General features: G+C 37.5%; 1 protein-coding gene across 1 annotated transcript in view; it reads left to right on the forward strand.

Annotated features, from left to right (window-relative positions):
* The window catches only part of PTPRK (protein tyrosine phosphatase receptor type K), a 391,871-nt gene that overhangs the window by 187,946 nt on the left and 185,422 nt on the right, over positions 1-18,503 (forward strand). The window contains exon 6 of the mRNA XM_085217336.1: positions 3,996-4,170. Coding sequence (XP_085073462.1) covers positions 3,996-4,170 — 175 coding nt within the window. The remainder of the gene's footprint in view (positions 1-3,995; positions 4,171-18,503) is intronic.

The raw sequence follows: 18,503 nt of genomic DNA on the forward strand, positions 1-18,503 counted from the left end.
AAAAAAGAGTTCAAGAGAATTCAGAGGAAACTTCAGCACAGAAATGTATGATATCTTATCAACATTTAAAAGCAAAATACACACACACACACAACCCAACAAAAAAAATTAAACAAACAAGAAGACTTAATCTTATCTCTCAAAAAGTGAAGTAAGTTTTAAGTCTGTATTAGAAAACTTAGTGATGTACCTTAATTGTGCTTATTGAGTACGATGTTAAGATCAGGATATTTCTGGTCCCATTCTGGAAGACTCAATAAAATATAATTTAATATTAATTAAACACTTAAATTCTTTCATGAGGAAGAAGTGAGAAATTTTAAGGCCTCTCCTAATTGTTAATTTGCCTGTGACTGTTTTTAAGCTGCACAGTCTTCATTGTTGACTTTTTTTTTTAATTAATATATTCTCTCATTTCATTACTTGAAAATAACTTTAAAGAAAAAAATGTTACCATCAAATTAAAAATAAGCATGAAGTTATAGAGTCTAATTTAACGTCATAGATTTAAATGTCTGGAATGCTGGAAAGAAGGAGGCTTTTTCACCTGTTTATGTTTCATTTTATTCGAGTGTTCATAGACTGTAGTTCTTGGTGAGACCCAGAGTTATTTCCAGCAAAGAAGAGGAGCTGACTGCTGCTGACCTCTCCTAAATGAACAATTCGGGGTTATCAAATCAGACAGCAAGGGGCTGGAGGAACTGAGAATCACACAGGGTACAGCCATTACCTATTAGTATAACTCCACATTAATTTTAAATTGAATTTTTAAAACCTAATTGAGCAGTGTTTTCAAGCTCTGTGCAGTATGAGCAGGACATAAATTGAAACAGTATGTACCAGAAGCCCTCTAATAAGCGGAGAGTGCTGCTGCCTTTCTTTCCTCTCCTTTAAAATCAGTAATATTGCTCTGACATTAAAAAGAAGAATTTAATTAAGAGATCGTGGCAGTGCATCTGAACTCTGACTGGTTAATGGTTTGCTGGTGTAAGGGACATGCACGGGAAATAAATGCAAGTATTTTCTTTAACGTTTGTTTTTTAAGTGAGAACTCTCTACTGTTTGAACTTCTCATGGTTTTAATGACTGAAAAACATTTTAATGGGTAAGCTGTACATGAAAATTGACTTTGAAGATGTAATTGTACCATTGAATTCCCAAGAAACAAATTCTAATACAGAGCAATTTGAGCAACTACTCTGAGTCTTGTAAGATTAAGTAGTCAGAAATCACTGATGTAAATGAAAAAAAATAATTCCTAGGTTCTGTTGTTGGAGCAGAACTGCAAAGCTCATTAAATATCATTTTGATTAATTGCTCTAAAATTAACTTTAAATAGTAGCCCTGTTCACTTTTACTTCTCTAACATAAAGCATGCAGACTAGCTGAAGTAAGCAAGTTTGGAGCTTTGGAGGGTAAATAATTTTACACATTAACCTTTGTGATGGGCTTCTCTGCTGCAGGCTGCATGTGGCATTGAAATTAAAAACACTGGACTTATTGCAGGGAGTCCTTAATTTTAGAAAACTGTCTCTGATGTTTATTTATCCCTTTACAAGAGAACAAGAATTATTGCATTACATGGGTTGCTGTCAACTCTACTATCACATCATATTTAACAATAAGATAAGCCTTTTGTTCATTATATCCCGCTTGGTCATTTTAACAATTGCATGGCTGGTCTGTGTTTTCCAGGACAGCCTGGTATCCCCTGGCTTGCTGCCTGCATGCTGCACTGGGGAAAGCATGCACTGTGGGGGGCACAGCTGAGCAGGAGAGGAAACAGTGCTATGAGTTTGCTTATTATAGTTGTTCCAACTATAACATTTCAAAACAGATCAACATTTGCAGAGCTTGAGTCATGGCTTATTTGAGACCCTAGTCGAAACTGAGGGAGAAAAGTTAGAAGAGAACCTTGCTTTACAGTATGGCTTTCCTACTGGGAGATGCCAGCTCCATGGAGTGGGAGGTGCATCTCCTGCAAAATGGTTTTGCTGTAGCTTAAGCAGTGCTCAAATAAAGCCATTAACATTACCCTTTGTTTGCTTGATATTGGGATTTAATAATTTCATTGATTCTTGAGGTTCAGCAAGGCCTTTCTGACAGGAAGGCAGGAGTCCTTGTGAGCCTCTGCAGACTTCCTTCATCCTTCTCACAGGAAGCAGATGCCTTGTGAAAGCCCTTCATGCAGCATCCATGTATAATCAGAGTCTGGAAGGTTACAGGACAGGGACTTTGACTAAGGCTGGAACTGTGTGAGAGCCTTTCAGGAGCAGCTCATGCTCCATCTCCCTGTGGAGGTCAGTGTGCACATTTTCTGTCTTGCTGAGCCTGGTTCTACCCCACTGGCTTAGCATGACCTGGACTTGGCCAAGCACAGTGGTGGCTGCTGGCCCCTTCTGGCCTAGGAGAAGGGAGAGTGGTGGGATGAGCTGGCAGGGGCTTCTCTCCTGATGAACTGAGGAAGAGTCACCCCAATAAACCTGCTGTTGATGCAGGTGACAGCACAGCGTTTTTGGCAGAATACCAGTGGCTGAAATATTCATGTAAACAAATGTTTTAATATAAGGCCTGCATTGAAGCAGGGGATAGGTCCTTTGTGTCTGCTACAAGAAAAGTGACAGAGCCTAATGTAGATCTTTTTTAAACATACTACTGCTGAAAGTAAACACTTGTTAGCTAGTTTGAAGCAGTGCCGAACCCCTGGCTAATCTGCAGCAAAACTATGTAGGGAGTGACTAACTCATGCTGAGATCACAAGTGGTAGATGTGGAAATGAAGTGTCCAAATGCTACAAAGAACTCCTGTCTGTGACAGAGGCCGGTGTGTATACATGAGCAGCATTAACTTGTTTCCTATTTCTCCCCTTTTCATGGGCTGTTGGGTTATTAAACTCTATTGCTCAGCAGTCTTGCTTCTTGCATTAGACAGCAAGCTCAGAGTTTAAGACCTCAGTGAAGATTCTCATTCCAGGAGTCAATTAGAGCTAAAAACATGAGCAGAGGTCTCGTTTTGTTGTGTATTGGACAAAGCAGGCAATGTAGCTACAAAGGGAATTACGATGTCTTTCTGGTGACTGAGCAAAGCTGTGCCTTCAGAAAATGTGTCCTGAGCTGGAAATCCATGCAGTTGATTCATGGTAGAGAGAAGAGACGTTGTTTATTCGGTTGGTGTGAGTTTCTGTTAGTGTTGTTGTTGTTTTTTCCTTTTTTTTTTTTTTTTTTTTCTCAAATGCTAGCTTTTCATAGAGGATCTGTTTTTTGATTAAAATAGGAATGAAGTATTTTGTGTGAGTGGAGATAAGAACAACCGTTCATGAGCTGAAACTAATTCTGCTTTCTGACTTGTCCTCCTTCCCACAGCTCCAGACAGATTAGTTTTCTTCGGTGACTTGTGGTAGCTATGCTTTTTTTTTTTTTTTCTTAATAACTGCTTTTAAAATAGATCTTCCCATTTAAGAGTTTGCTTCCCTTCTCTTCTTATTTCAACTAATTCTAGGTAGGTAGCTGTTGCTTACTGTAACAGAGGTACAATTTTAGAAGGTATTGAATTTAAACAGATAAAAGCTAGCATTAGAAAGGAAATGTTGGCTGCTTGATGAAAAAGAGCTATTGAAATCCAGTGAAATCCTTAATGCTGGATTTGTTTAAATTATTATTATTTACAATAAATCCAGTGTATCTATTATAATTTCTTTTTAAGTTGAATGATTTTTATTGGGAATGCAGCTGCTGCTCCTGGTCTGTCCTATGGGAGTCCTAGCTATGAAGCAGTGGCAGTTGTGTATGGCACAGTCAGTCTTGTGTCACTGCAAAAGCCTGACTGAGTCAAATTTGGGGGTGAAAAACAGAGTTCTTGTATCACAAAAATCATGCCATAGGGTGAACACATTTCTTATTGTGTTTTTTTTTTTAATGTACTTATTGTATGATGACAATGATAAATGCTTATTCTTACAAGATATATCTGCTTTGGTTTCTCTTTTTTTATTTCAGAGAAGAAATGGGGAAGATATACCAGTTGCTCAGACTAAAAATATAAATCACAGAAGATTTGCTGCTACCTTTAAGTTGCAAGAGGTGACAAAAACTGACCAGGATTTATACCGCTGTGTAACTCAATCAGAGAGAGGTTCTGGAGTGTCAAATTTTGCTCAACTTATTGTTCGAGGTAAGGTTTGGGTCATTTTATCTGCTTAAATGCTTTGAGTACCAGTGTTTTCTCCTTATATCTTTTATTTAGTCTACAGATGCTTTGATCTGAAGTACTTATACACACGTAGTCCTCCTGTGAGGCTTCTGGAATTGTCATAAAGCAAAATTTCTTGTACTTTCTATAGAGCACATCTGTGTAAAGTCTCTGATCTTACAACGTGTGCAGTATCCTATATGCTTTTTCTGTAGATTGTTGAATTTAAGGTGAAAACTGCCTAATGTTTCATAAGTGTTTTTAAAGAAATGAGAAAAGCACTCTGGTTAGTTAACATTGCCTTTCTAATCTGCTGCCTTGAGCAGCCTGACAGTTCAGTAAAATAATACATTTCTCTTCTGGAAGACAGGTGTAGAAAAACAGTTTTAAACTTTACCTATCCAGGGACTGAAAGTATTATGGAGATGTTATGCAATGATTTCCAACTTGTGGAGTAGGAAGAAATGCTTTTCTGTTGCAGTTCATTCAGAAGCCTATTGGAACAAAACCATGAATTAAGTATAGGAATGCTGAGTTGGTACTTTATTACTTCTGTTTGTGTTCTGGTATTATGTCATCCTACTGGTGAAAGACATGATTGAATATAGAATTTCAGGTTCTGATTCTCAAATTCCCGTGCTGTTTGGCCTGGAGTAAGTTATCAAAATTCTCCTTGCCTGCCTGTGTCACCTGTACAATTGCCTGTTTCACCTGACTCTTACATTTGCTCTGAGACTTAGCGTTTTGAAGTGTGGACTAAGTTATATGGGCATAGAAAAGCCTGTCTGTGATGCCTAGCATGGGGGTAGTTTGGGCCAGGTGTGCCAGAGTTGGGCACAAGAAGGACTCCTGCTTGACTCATTGCTTCAACCACAGGAGGTTTGGTCAATTGTCATCTGAGATCAGCCATTGGGTCTGGAACCAGGGCAAGGAAAGCCAGTTCATCCTCAGCTTATAGAAATAAAGATAGCCTAGTAAATGCTCTAAGATATTTGATATCTGGCATTTTCTGGCAGAAGTCTTTTTCCTGGGAGACCAGCAGATTGAGGTCAGCTAGGTTTTATATCTCCTATATAACATCAATAAAAACAAACTCCACGGAACATATGAGGATTTAGACAATATGTTAACAGCTTTTTTTTTTTTTGTATTGATGTACCCTTTTGTCTATGAAACTGCAAAACAGTCTTCATCCTAATACAATGTTATCAGGAAAGCAGGACAAATAGCTATATTTATGCAGTAAATGAAGTTTTCCTTTTTTTCTCCTGTTATAATAGAGCAATAAAATAGTGTTTAAAACTCTATTTCTCTCTAAAAAAATGAGGTAACAATATCAAACTTCATAGCACTTTTGTTTTAAATGCAGTATGTTCTGCTGAATAGCTTAGGTCATTTGATTGAGAATGTCATCTTTATGCCTTGAAACAGAACTTGATAGCTATGTTCACAACACCTATAAAGTGTTGATTTTTTAAGATTAACATTACATATATATATATTATGATTAACAATAATAATTGTTAACAAGACTAACAATATACATATCATATATACATTATATATGTAATTTTAAAAATTGAAAAAAATTATCTAAAGCATTTTTATTTATTTGACATCATGGTAAAGAACAGGGATTTATATTTTATAGTTGGATTTATTGCTTGCTGTTGTATTTGAAAAGCAATATACAGTAATATATTTTCTTGTTTGTCTGGATAACCACTAAATAAATCTTGTTAGCCAAAAAGCATACCCTTAGGGATTGGCTACCCTGGTGTTAAAACTGTACTGAAAATTAACCAAAATGACAGGTCCTATATCTCGGTGGCACTTTAAAGCTGACATCCTGCTACATGGATACAAAAGATGATAATTTTAAAGGAAATTTTTGGGCCACTGATACGAATTGCCTTTAATAAGAGCTGGCATAGTATTGCCCATTGTCAAAGATGACCCAGGGGTAAGAGTTTATTAGTGCATTTCCTTCTAAACTGAAAGTGACAGGGCATGCTTGGGGCCTTTTTGTTGCTGTTTGTAACAAATGAAAATTTCACTGCAGAATTCTCATGCTGAAGTGTATTGATCTGTGTGTTCTCACAGCCAGAGGATGGGGAAAAAAAAAAAAAATACAATGAAACACAATTTACTTTGTCATGGCTTTAGTATTGCTTCTAGATCATTTTGGGTAATGGTACGGTCTTTGGTCTGCCAAAACCAGACTTCATTGACAGCACTGGTTACTCAAAAGTGAGAAATGAGGAACAGCTCTTGCTGCTCAGCAGCTCAGAATCTGGGAGTTACATGACTGAAATCTTCTCGTGTTCCATGTCTATGCAGATCGACATGGATAAATAGTAATATAGAATCATCTAATACTTTTCTGATGAGCCTTTCATAAGCCAGTCTTGGTAATAAAAGTTTCCAGTTATATAGCATCCATCATAGTGAAACATCTTTATTTCATGGTGAACTTTATCAGTAGAATAGCTTTCAGTTGAGTTCTAAAAATTTCTTAAAAATGGAGTTACCTGAGAGGGATGGGATATGTTTAAAGATCCTGAAAAGGACAACTCAATTACTCGGAATCATTTTTTTTGGAAGAAAAATCAGACTAGCATAGGATTTGTAATTCAATTGCATCATTTTTACCAAGCCAAGTTCCAGTCAATAATTAAATGTCTCACCTTTGCGTAGAGCTGGTCTTCAGCTTCCAGCTCAGTGACTGTCTAGTATTTATTTATTTATTTATTTTTCTAGATAGCATCTATGGCATTGCTGTTCTCATGTATGTGTGGAATAAACTCTCTTCTTCCTTGTACAGGAAACTTGGCACTGTCAATACAGTTAGGTGGCTTGTATTCTTGAACAGGCTCATGAGATTAATAGTCTATTTATATTTTCCTTGGATGACTGGTAAATTGGCAATTTCTGGAAAGATAATTTCTTGAGGTCTTCAGGATTGGGAGCAACAGTAGGTGTGATATGTAAGTAGGAGTGAAGAAGAAGAAACTAGGTTTTTCTTTTTATTCACTTTTGAGAGCAACTGCATTGTGCTCTCAGTCTTTCTGCTCCTTTTAATACTCAGCATAGAACTGAAGAAGTGGTATCATTGTTCAGAACTGTTTAAAAACAAAACAAAGCAAACAACTGGAGTGTTTGTTAAAGTTGGCAGTATTTATCTGCCAACTGGTCTTCTACATCAAGAAGAAAGCCAGTTTTCATTGTGGCAGTTGTGATATAGTTCTTAGTGGTTGATGTGTGTTAAAGGTGGTTATCAGTCAGGAGGAGATGAAACTAATGCTCTGTTCATACATGGTTTGTAAGCAAACTTGCTAGAATAATCCCAATTTAATTTGTCAGACGTTCCTGGAGGGACCATATGAATGAAACCACTGGTTTCTTTGGCTGCAGTGTGCACGAAAGATCCAGATGGGTATGATCTTTGCTTCTGTTTGTTTTGCTTTCACAATACAGCTGTGTGTTTCTATGGCTGTCAAGAAGGGCAACAACAAAACCCTTAAAAACTGCCCCCCCCAATGGTAGAATAATGAAATGAATTTTTTTGTAGGTTTGTACTTTTTCCTGAGCGTATTTTCCTTTGAAGTAGCTTCATACCACTAGCAGACTAATTGTACTTATATACTATTAAATACTGCAAAAACAGCAGGAAATATACTGCATATTATTTTCTGTAGTGTATCTTTATTAGTTTCTATTAGCTTCTTCTGTAACATCTATTGGAATAAACTGTAGACTAATATTAAAATAAAAAAAAAAAGAAAAAACTATTGATATGCATCAACTGTAATGTTTTTTAATTATCTGTGAGTATCGTCACCATATGTCTGGTTATACTTGCTCTGTTTGTAACTTTTATTGAAGTTATAACAAATATTGATGTTTTCACTGGGTAAATGTAGGTTTTCTTTTCTATTAATCATTTCTTCTTCCAAATCAAACGACAGTTCTGTGGTGGAGTCAAAGCAAGGAGGCCTGTGCGTTGATTTGTAGTGTTTCAATACGGAATTGTCTTCATGTCTCTAGAGAATCCAAAATAAAAACAGGAGAAAAGAAGAGATGGTTTCCTCCAGCTTGTGCCTTCTGCCTGTTGTTCCAGATGCCACACGCTGTGATACACTGATCTACATGTATGATTTTTTTTTTTAATATGAAAATTTGTGCGTTTGTTCCTTGTGCTCGCCTGACTTCACAAATGCGGGTTTGCAAGTGGTTTCTCTTCTAAGCCCTTTGGTTTGAGTATTGGTGGGGGGTTTGTGACAATAATTGTCTTTGTTCCCTTTGCTGGAATTGTTTGCCATCAGGAGCAGTTCTTGTGGAAATAATTCTGGCACTGATACATCTGTCTTTCTCATCTGAAATCCCTTTAGGGATTTTACACAGGAAAACCAGCAATTTGGCTGATCTTCTCATGATGCCAGAATACTTCAAAGATGGTGTTTGCCCCTGGCAAATATTTCTCATGAGAGCATTGTTTATTATTATTATTTACTTTTTTTTCTGTGACAAGAAAACTGTAGTCTTTCCAGTTGAGAAAATTGAAATTCACTTTCCAAATTTCAGCGTTGCTGAAATTTCAGCATGAAAGAACGTGTTGCTGATGTGTGTCCTGAATTTTGCTACCTGGTTTACTTACTCGGTATGTTAGGTGGACATAAAACTCGTTTGATGACAGGAGAGTGCTAGGTGGCAGATTAAGGAAAATAATGTTGTCTGAATGTTCATAGACTGCCTGCTTGCAAACAGGTTAACTCTTCTTGTACCAGTTTTGGAAAATGATACTTATCTCTGTCCTCCAGTATTAAGATGTCTCACTGAATGACAGATTTTACTTCCCTCTGGTTGTATCTCCCACCATCAGCTCCATAAATGCAAAAAAAATCAGATTCTTAGTGATATATTGCAAGATGTTGAGAAATACCATCTCCCTTAGACAGTGGTGATACGTAATAGGGCTTTGGGTGTATGCCTCTCTGCATTCACTGCATTTCAGAGCAGAGGAGAAAATAGAGTGAGATTCTACAATGCATTGCTGGGCATTATTATATTGGCTTAATGCCTCTTTGGAGCATTTCCAAGCTTCTGTAGGAGTATGCAGGCTTTTTAGTAGTTGTGAGTTGGAAAAAGCTGTGTAGCTGCTACAAGGTGCATTCCTGGAATACAAATATTAATATTGTTGCTGTTTTGAACCCTTAACCCTTCTTCAAAGCTACTTTATATCCCAAGCTTTATTTAGTATACCAAGCTTAATTTTCTTGCAGCTGTATCCTTACAGGAGAAGCAGAGGATAATGTCTAGATGACTTCACAGCTGTAGAAAAAATTATGCGATGATTTTGTCAAGGTTTTCCAAACTTCACTAATAAAACACAAAGTGTATTTTGGGGTGTATATTTAGGTTGTAAGCATCCTTCGAAGAGGGAAAGATACAATTAACTTGCTCATTTTGTGACAGCTTCTGCTTTTAAGTTCTCTGCCATGTTAAGATTTTTTACTCTCTTTAAATAGAGAAATTTCTTAACTGTCAGTCCTGTTTCTTGTAGCAGGTGTGCTGTCACTGTGAAGGCAAGTACCTTCTTTAGATATGAAGAATGCAGCAAATACATAAGAAAATACCTCAGTAATTCCTTCTAAGTGTTCATAATTAATAGACTGAGCCAGAAAGGAGTCATAAGCTTTTTGTACATAGATCAACCATACCAGAAAGGGTTGCAGCCTCACTTTCTCACGAAGCAAGTCTTATGTCAGCAGGCTCTGCTCATCTCCTAAGGCAACATTTCTCTCCAGTTATATAATTATTAAGTGCATTGCCCACTTTCTTTAGAAAGTTGCAGGGAAATCACTTTTTGTGAAGAAACAAAAGAAAATATTTTTAACTGGATTTAAAAAACAAGCCAAAGAGGTGTAGATTCTCAGGAGCTGGCAAAAATGCACAGTATTTGGAACAGGCTCAAGTTCTGTGTTGAGCAATCCTGGCTGTGCAGGGCTATATTTGAAATATAAAAGTGCTTTGCAGCAGTCAGTTTGATAGCAGTAAGTCTTGCTTTTTTTTTTTTTTTTTTTTTTTTTTTTTTTTGAGGCATATGTGTTCTTGTTCTGAAGTCTTTCCATGTGTGTACGATTTCTTTTTTTTAAGTTTATGTTGCACTAACAGAAAAAGCAAAACCTTGCATTTTTGACTAAGATTCGTTTGTATTGTTTGCTGTCCTGGACACTGCCCATCAAATTGCTTCATCATAGCGTTTGACTTAGTTTGGGTGGAGAGTGCTTCTGTCTCTTTATAATCCTCTTGAAATTCTTTTAATGTGCATTGTTGCTTTGTTGTAGTTCTCTGATTTGGTCTTGTAGATCTGAAACATGGAAGATACAGTACATGTTTTGCTTTTATCTCAAGACAAATTTTGTGCTACTTGACATAGGCTAGAATAACATTCTCATTAGGCCTCTTTTGGGTTGTTACATGCCTCCTTATAGCATTCCGTGAACTTTAAGGCGGCTGATCTGGCTCAGAGCCAAAGCCCTGTAGCCCCATGTCCATTGCTGGGAGCAGTGTCAGACAAAAGCTAATGTAGAGATATGACAAGGAGAAAATATTCCTGGGAGATTAAATCTACTTAACTAGCTTTGTTAGTAGGGACATTGTCTATATGGTTTTCATTGCCTGCTTTTTCTCAGTCTTTGTGGTGGGCACTAATGCTGTGTGGCACTTAGTTTTACCAGTCCAAGCAGCTAGCAGTTGTTCTCCCATTTCATACGTTCTTCACCTAGCCTCTATGAAGAGCACGTGGCTATCCAACCCTGTGGAAGTCTTTTCATATTCTCTCTCTTCCACACACTCCTCCGTGGTAACTGTGATGAAAATCTTTTCCTACATATCTCTGAACAGAAACCAGCAGGCAAAGTGAGAAAGAGAAGGAAGACTAGAGATGCTGGTTGTGAGTCAGTTTGACGTTTACCAGTCATGATTGTTTTTCTTGATTTATTGAGTCTTATACAAATTTGAAGCAAATGCATTTCTAGCTATCTAGTCTCTTTTATAACTACAAATAGTTGAGTTTCTTTTTTTTTTTCTATATGTTTATTAGGGACAAAACTTGTGTGCTAGTAAGTCACATCCTGCTTTCATAATGAATCGCGTAGTGTGCCTGATTGGTTTCCAAAGGTTGTCTTTGGCTACGTACATAAACACTTAAACGTGTTCGCAAAGTGAATCTCTGAATTGTCCATCAGCTTCCTTCTACAGCTCACAGAATCAGGCAGCAGGTTCTTCCAGTACTGTTGATACCATTGATGTCTTTGTTATGTATCACAGAATAGCTGGGGTGGGAAGATACCTCTGGAAGTCATGCAGTCCAGCACTCAGGCAGGGTAGCTTGACCAAGTTTCCCTTGAATGTGACTAGCTGTGTTCTGAATATCTTGGAGGACAGACTTCACAGCCTCTCTAGGTAGCCTGTTTCTGTGTTTAACAACCCTCATGGTGGGGAATAAATAAATAAATTAAAAATAAGTCTTGTGTTCAGACAGGATTATTTTTTTTTTATTTTGATCTGTGTGAACGTATTATAAATAACTTGTAAGAAATAGGGGAATGCTAAGGGGAATTGCCGACGTGAAATGGGGCACCTGAAACTTGACTGTGGTATTTCTGATTCCAATTTTATTTTATAAGCTCTGAACTGAATTGAATTACATGTCTGGTTTTAAAAAAATACTTCATGCTGATTTCATAAAACTATGATGCAATTGGCGAATTCTCATCTGTTTTAGTTTAGATTCCAGCCTGCTAGGCAGGGGAACCATTTCAAGAATATATCTTAAACATGTAATAACAGTTTACCAGGCATTTCATGAAAAAATTCTCAGATACCAGACATAGATTTACATTAAAGAGTGCTGCTGCTGCTGAAAGAAACACTTCCATCTATTCCTCTCCTCTGCCTTTGTTTTGTGCACCAGTGCAGAAGCATTCCTGCAGCAGTGAAGTGAGTTGGGCAGCCAGGCTAAGACTGACCCAGAGGAAGCACTTTTAAAGTTAGGTTTGTAGTTCTGCATAGCCTGGTTCAATGTGCAAAACAGGCAAGAAACTGCTGGCTGTGCTACCTCTCTGTGCTGTGAGTGAGTTGTACTGGCTCACAGAGGTGTCTGAGCAATGGTGGTTGTGAATGGCAGGCACTGAGCTGTTACTCCTGTTGGATCTTGTGGAAACCGTACTATAATTTGGCAGTCAAATAAACACAGCTTTATGGGTCCGTACTACTCAGTCAAAAATGCTGAAGGCTTATAATGTGAAATACTGAGCTGAGAGCTTGGCCAGCAGACCACAGTTGCAGAAAAGTGAGCTCTGTGCCAATAGGCTTAGTGCTGGCTGCAGGTAGTGTTCAGCTGGGGCTTTCTGCCTGTATGACAGATCAGGTACTATCAGTTCTTTAGAGGCAGCATCAGCTGTGCATTGCATGCTCTGCATAATCCATCAAAAGCAAGATAAGATGTGGTCTTGCTCAGCCCATGTAAAAATTCTGTTGCCAGTGATAACAGAGAGGTGATTTTAATGATTCCTAAGAATTGTCTTGCTTTGTAGATGTTATCCTATCCATCTGTAATTTTGTCATATGCCTCCTTACTGGAGAAGCAGGTGAATCCAAGCAGCTAAGAAAATATTTGAAAAATTAAAAATTCGCAGGGGTGAGAACCCTAGTTATCTTTGGGCTGTTGGAGGAGCCAGTGTGAAAGAGAGAAAGAGATGAGGAAAAAGCTGTCAGCTAGTGTGGCTTCGGGGAGGAAATGAGAGGTTTGGTTTTTTTTCTTCATATCTGCAATTGTATTCAAGTGCAGTGATGAAGATCATCTGCAGGTAACATGATTTTTTTCTCAACTTAATTAAAATGACTCCAGACTGCCCCACACATCAATGCTGTATTTCACTTGGTTAATTCCACTTGCAGCAGCTGCCCTGTCTGTCCATTTATTTAAATCAAAACTTTCATCTGAACGCTGCAGCTCAGGTTGGTCTGTCTCAGTTTAAATGCCACTGATGTTAGCAGCGAGGTTAAGAAAATATTTACTTAATGGAAGACAAAGTTCCCTTACCTGCCATTTTTTTGCAGTCTGGGGAAAGGAAAAGCCCCTCTAGGTTTGACATCTCTGTGTTTTTTGCAGGGCTGTTAAACAGTGTGCCGATGAGTAGATGCATGGTAATGATGAAAAGGAGTACATTTGGAATTCAACATAGATGGCAGAAAATGCAGGATGTCAGAGAAGCCATATATTAAAGGGAATTTGAATTGGAAACTGAATCCCAACCTGCCACTGGGGGCATTTTGATCATTTTGATTTATTAAACTTTTATAACAGCATTCAGATGAAGCTGAATTAAAACGCTTAGTCTTGGGTGGTTTATGGTACACAAGTCATCATGCTAGTGATGTCTTGCCATGATCAATGTAGAGTTAATCTAAGTTCCTTTTTGAAGGCAGCCACACCTGTGTGCTTTAGTACATATTTAAAAATCTAATAGTGTTCTAATATGGAATCAGTTAACAAAAATAAAAAGTGAAGCCGCCACTGACATTAATTTTCACCTGTATTTGAGGCAGTCTTGCTATTAAATTGCAGCTGAACTGTGGGAACACAAATTGCATACATATCCCTATACCAATTTTATATATTGGTAAATTTATATGCAGTATAAAATAGCTGTCAATGAACTTATAGCAATACTTCCTTGAAAATAGGTCATATGTCTGAAAGACAGAGAATGCCTGTAGTGCACTGCTGTTCTGACCATCTCCTGGCTTCTGCTACTGTCTGTGGTCTCACTCAGCACTGTCTCTGCGATAAAAAGAAATCAATTACTATTAGAGTGGCACTGCAGGTTAAAGGCATTACAGGTTCACACTCAGTTTTGCAGCAGAGAGATGATACTCAGATACAAATGGGGAATGATGCAAAAGATGGATGAGACTGAGTCCAAGGAGAGGTAATGTGAGGGTCCAGTGCTATCATTCCAAGCTGTCTCACAGACATGATGGATGGCTTGGTGGCAAGAAGCAGTAATGCCATATGATGAGAGATTCATCTCCAGATCCTGAGCCTGCTGCATGCTCTCTACCTGTTGATGTTTTAGTGGCATAATGATTCCTGATGTGCTATGAGGAGCTAAATTACTCTACTTAAACAACTGAACTGGTATGTTGAATTTAGTAACCTGCATTTTTTGGCAGTTACTAGAAAAACAAGTAACATATCAGATGCTCCTGCACATTGTGAATTTAATTACCTCATATTTATGCATAGTACTTGTTGACAGGACCTTGTAAGCTATGCTAATATGGTAGATAATTTGTTACCTCCAGAAATCATTTTCCATGTGCCTTCAGATCATTATCATGAAACATGATAAATGATCTAGCGCATGAGGTATAAATGAAAATGAAATGGATAATTGGATCCTATGTCTAAATTGTGGCTGTAATCATTTTTGCAATTATAATGGAATTTATCTCATAAAAATGTGCTTTGCCATGTACTAGTGACCTTTGATCATCTTGGCGGGGGAGCTATTTGAGGGTAATTTTAAAGAGATTACAAAAAGTTTACTCAGAATAGTTAAATAGGAGTTTATTTCTTTCCTAAATAGTTTCAAATATTTGTTTCTTTAATAATTCATAGCTGGAATCAGAACAGGATTATCCTGCAGTGTTAAGTGCTAGAAGGCACGTTTGCAGAGTTATATAGAAAATGGTGGGAAATCTATTCGCCTTTCCCGATGAAGAGGGATGTGTTGATACATGCAGAAAGGCAGATTTCTTCCTACTGAGATGCCGTGTTGAATTTGGAAGTGCTGGTTTGCTAGTGAGGTTGTCATTGAGAGTTCTCATTGTCTTCTGTAGTATGTGGTTCTAAAGAAGTTTTAAGGAGTGCTCTAAGGAAAATGTGTGTTTCTCTCCCTTCCTCCCCAGGTGTGTGCGTGTTCTTGTATTTATGTTTGTGTCATTGTTCTTGGCAGAGTGTGTGTTCTTCCCGCTTCTCCCAAGAGGAGGGATGACACTGTGAAGACTGAGGTTTGAATTTTCAGCTTTTCCGTTGTCGTTGTGCAATAATCTTTGGAAAACTGTTCTGTATCCTGGACCACATCTGTAACATTTACTGTATTTGTTCCTGTCCTTTTTCCTACTCATTTACTTGTGTACTTGTACTGCCAAATGCTTTGAGTTTGTCATTCCAGCTGATGCCATTACCTAGTAGTAATTGAAGTTTTTCTTTTTTACTGGATTCTTTACTAGTAAGGTAAAGAGAAATTCCCTATAATGGGCTTGTGAATTAAACTGAGACAAATTTCCATGAGTCAAGTTAAAGTGAAAGTACATTTTTTTCAATTCAAAATTGCTTAGAAGTGCCTAAGAGTGTAGTAAAAATGATCAAGAGTGATGGTAGAGTAGAAATCTCTCAAAAATTAACTTTACACATTACCTCTATCATCTGAGAAAGCAGAACAGAATAAACTCCTAACCAGTATGCTGTCACGGAGTTAACTAGATCAATCCATGCCTGTGACAGGGGGCAGTAGGCCCTGCCCCCTCCCCACCCCCCCCCTCCAGTCCCACAAAATGGGAAAGGAAAAGGGATAGGGAGATGGGAGCTGGGCTCAAGGAAGGAAAAAAAAAAGACAGCAGCAACGATCTATGGAGGAAAACTTATTTTACTATGATATCAGAATGCAAGATAACACAATATAATACAATCTAATTGAAATTGAGACTAATAAATCAAATAAAAGAGATGAGAGAGAGAGTGTTTCTGAGACCAAGTCAAACCTGAAAAGCTTGGAATAGCTAGGAAAGCACCCTCCAGCACCCACTGCAAGGCAGTAAGAGACCACCCCACCCAGAAGGGCCAGATCCCATGATTTCCATGATGTATAGGAATAGGTACCTGGAATTGGAGCATTAACACTTTAACTTACAGTGCACTACATGATGTTATGATGGAATACTGAAAACCAAAAAAAACCACAAAACCATGACATGTGCTCTCATAGGCTTAGACTTTGATTCAAGGCTCATAAAATAGGAACCATGTCCAATGTGGGGACATAGTATTGAGTGATCATGCTAACTTTGTTTAAATTACTTAAAATAAATAAATAACAGAAAAAAATATTTTTAAATCTCACAGTTTTTTTTTAATTTTTTCCCCAAATAAATGGATTACAACATAATCAAATTTAAATTTTATATGAAATTACCAAGCATATTAGAATTTTTGTAACGTAGCAGGAATGTATCATTTAAATGTTTGAGTGTTGTATTATCTTTTTGTTGCTTTTGTTGTGGTAGTTCCCACGAACCATATGGAACTGTGTTTGATTGTGTACACAAAGAAGACTGCTGCAAAGTGTCAGTGCTATGCATGTTTTTTGTAAAGCTGTCTATAGTCCAGATTACTTATTTCCTGAGTAAGTCAGGGCTGGTGTACTATATTGATTATCTGCTCTATTTTATTAGCTAATGTGAATTAACATTTAAATGTGTTGGGTTTTTTTTCCCCACGATGCATGTGAAAATCTCAGTTTTATTTTTACATTGATATCCTCGTGGTAATATAAATTGTTTGTTTGTGGTGTTGTTTTTTAAAATGTAGTTGAAAAGGCAGCTGCTTTTGAAGGGAGATATAAATAAACCAGGAACTTTCCTTTGACTTAAAAATTAAGGCTGCAGTCTCGTCATTTTTAATGCTTTCTTTGAACTTCACTCTGGCTTTGTTTTGACAGCAGGTAGAAATGTCTTGACTAGCAATTTATTCTTTGGCTTTCCACTTAACTTGGACTAGTTGCCTTGCTTGTCTTATATAAAAGAAGACGTGCTAACTGATCAAGCTGGCAATAAATTAGTTGCACCACCAGGACGTGGTGATATTTTCCCCTTCCCTTTATTGTGGATAGAAAGGAGCAGCTGTTTGGCAGTGTGTAGAGCAGTAATTCATGATGGCCACCAGGTACTTCCAGAGAAGTGGGTACAGTAGCAGTGGGTTTTGCTTTGTTAGTTTTTTTTTTTTCTTCTGTAGATGGAGTAGTGGCATAGTCCTTCCTTTTGAATATATGCAACTTCTGTCTGCACTAGGTCACGGAGGAGGAGAAATCTCGCATGTTATTTCATTTGAAGGTTTGCATCTTCCTACAGTATATGGTATTCCTCTTGAAAACCAGCCAGGAACCTTTCCTGTATTTCTGTGTCTTTTTGACACTTTCTAGATAACTTCTCTCAGTGCAGGGAAAGCAAGAGAGGGGTGTACAGGGAGAAGAAAAGCAGGTCATCTTCCAGTGTTCTCAAACCAACTCTTGTGATTTCTGCTGTGTGTGAATATAAAGATTCAAGAAAATAAGCACAGTTTTCCCGACCTTAATAAATGAAGCAACAACTCATGCTCAGCTCTTGAATAAATTCAGGCAACTTGGATGACATTAATGGAACTCTGCATTTTCATAGTACATAAGGCAGAGTCCTTGTCTGTGATGTTTATCTCCATTTTGCTTTTTCTTAGGTGAAACATTGCATGTATTTTAAGAAGCTGATAAAGTAGACGTTTCTGGAAAAGAAAAAGAACTTAAAAAAGCAACAAAAAAAACTTGTGCACAAAGTTCCTTCAGTGTTTCTGCAAAGATATTTTTCTTCTAGTTGTTCCAATAGCAGCATTAACCTATTATTAGAAGCAAGGTGATCAAACCTCAGCTCTTGAGAGTCTCACCAGCGTTTCCACACCTCTCAACTCTACATTGGCTATCTAAAAGCAATGTAACTCACACACCTTGCAGTTAACTCATTTCTCTGACTGCTGCAGTCCTCCGTTGATTTTTTTTTCCTTCATTTTGCACCAAAGGTACCTATTAGAGTTTCTTTTAGGATAACTTTTGTATACTACCTGCTGGTTATTACTTTTGTCTGTGAAGCAGAGAAAAGGCTGTCAGGTTGCACATGCCAATAAAGGTGGTAAAAAAGTTTTCTTAGAAACAATGGCTCTTTTTTTTCTGAAGGATTTGGTAAAGGAAATATTATTGGACTCTTCAAGTAAAAGATTGGGCAGTGTCAACTTTTTGACTGTAGACATGATTAAGATATATTTGGATTTTAGACTTACAGACTTTTCTTTCTTTCCTGAGGTTTTTCTTGTTCTGTGTGAGAATGTGCCCACACCTTTTCCACTTTCTTTTTACTGTTTGCTTTCATTCACTTCAAATATTTCTTAATGCCATTCCAGGAAAGTCTTTGACCGTTCTCTCATATTTTCATCCAACGTA

Source organism: Meleagris gallopavo, chromosome 2 (assembly GCF_905368555.1).
Source record: "Meleagris gallopavo chromosome 2, MGAL_WU_HG_1.1, whole genome shotgun sequence".
NCBI classification, from domain to species: domain Eukaryota; kingdom Metazoa; phylum Chordata; class Aves; order Galliformes; family Phasianidae; genus Meleagris; species Meleagris gallopavo.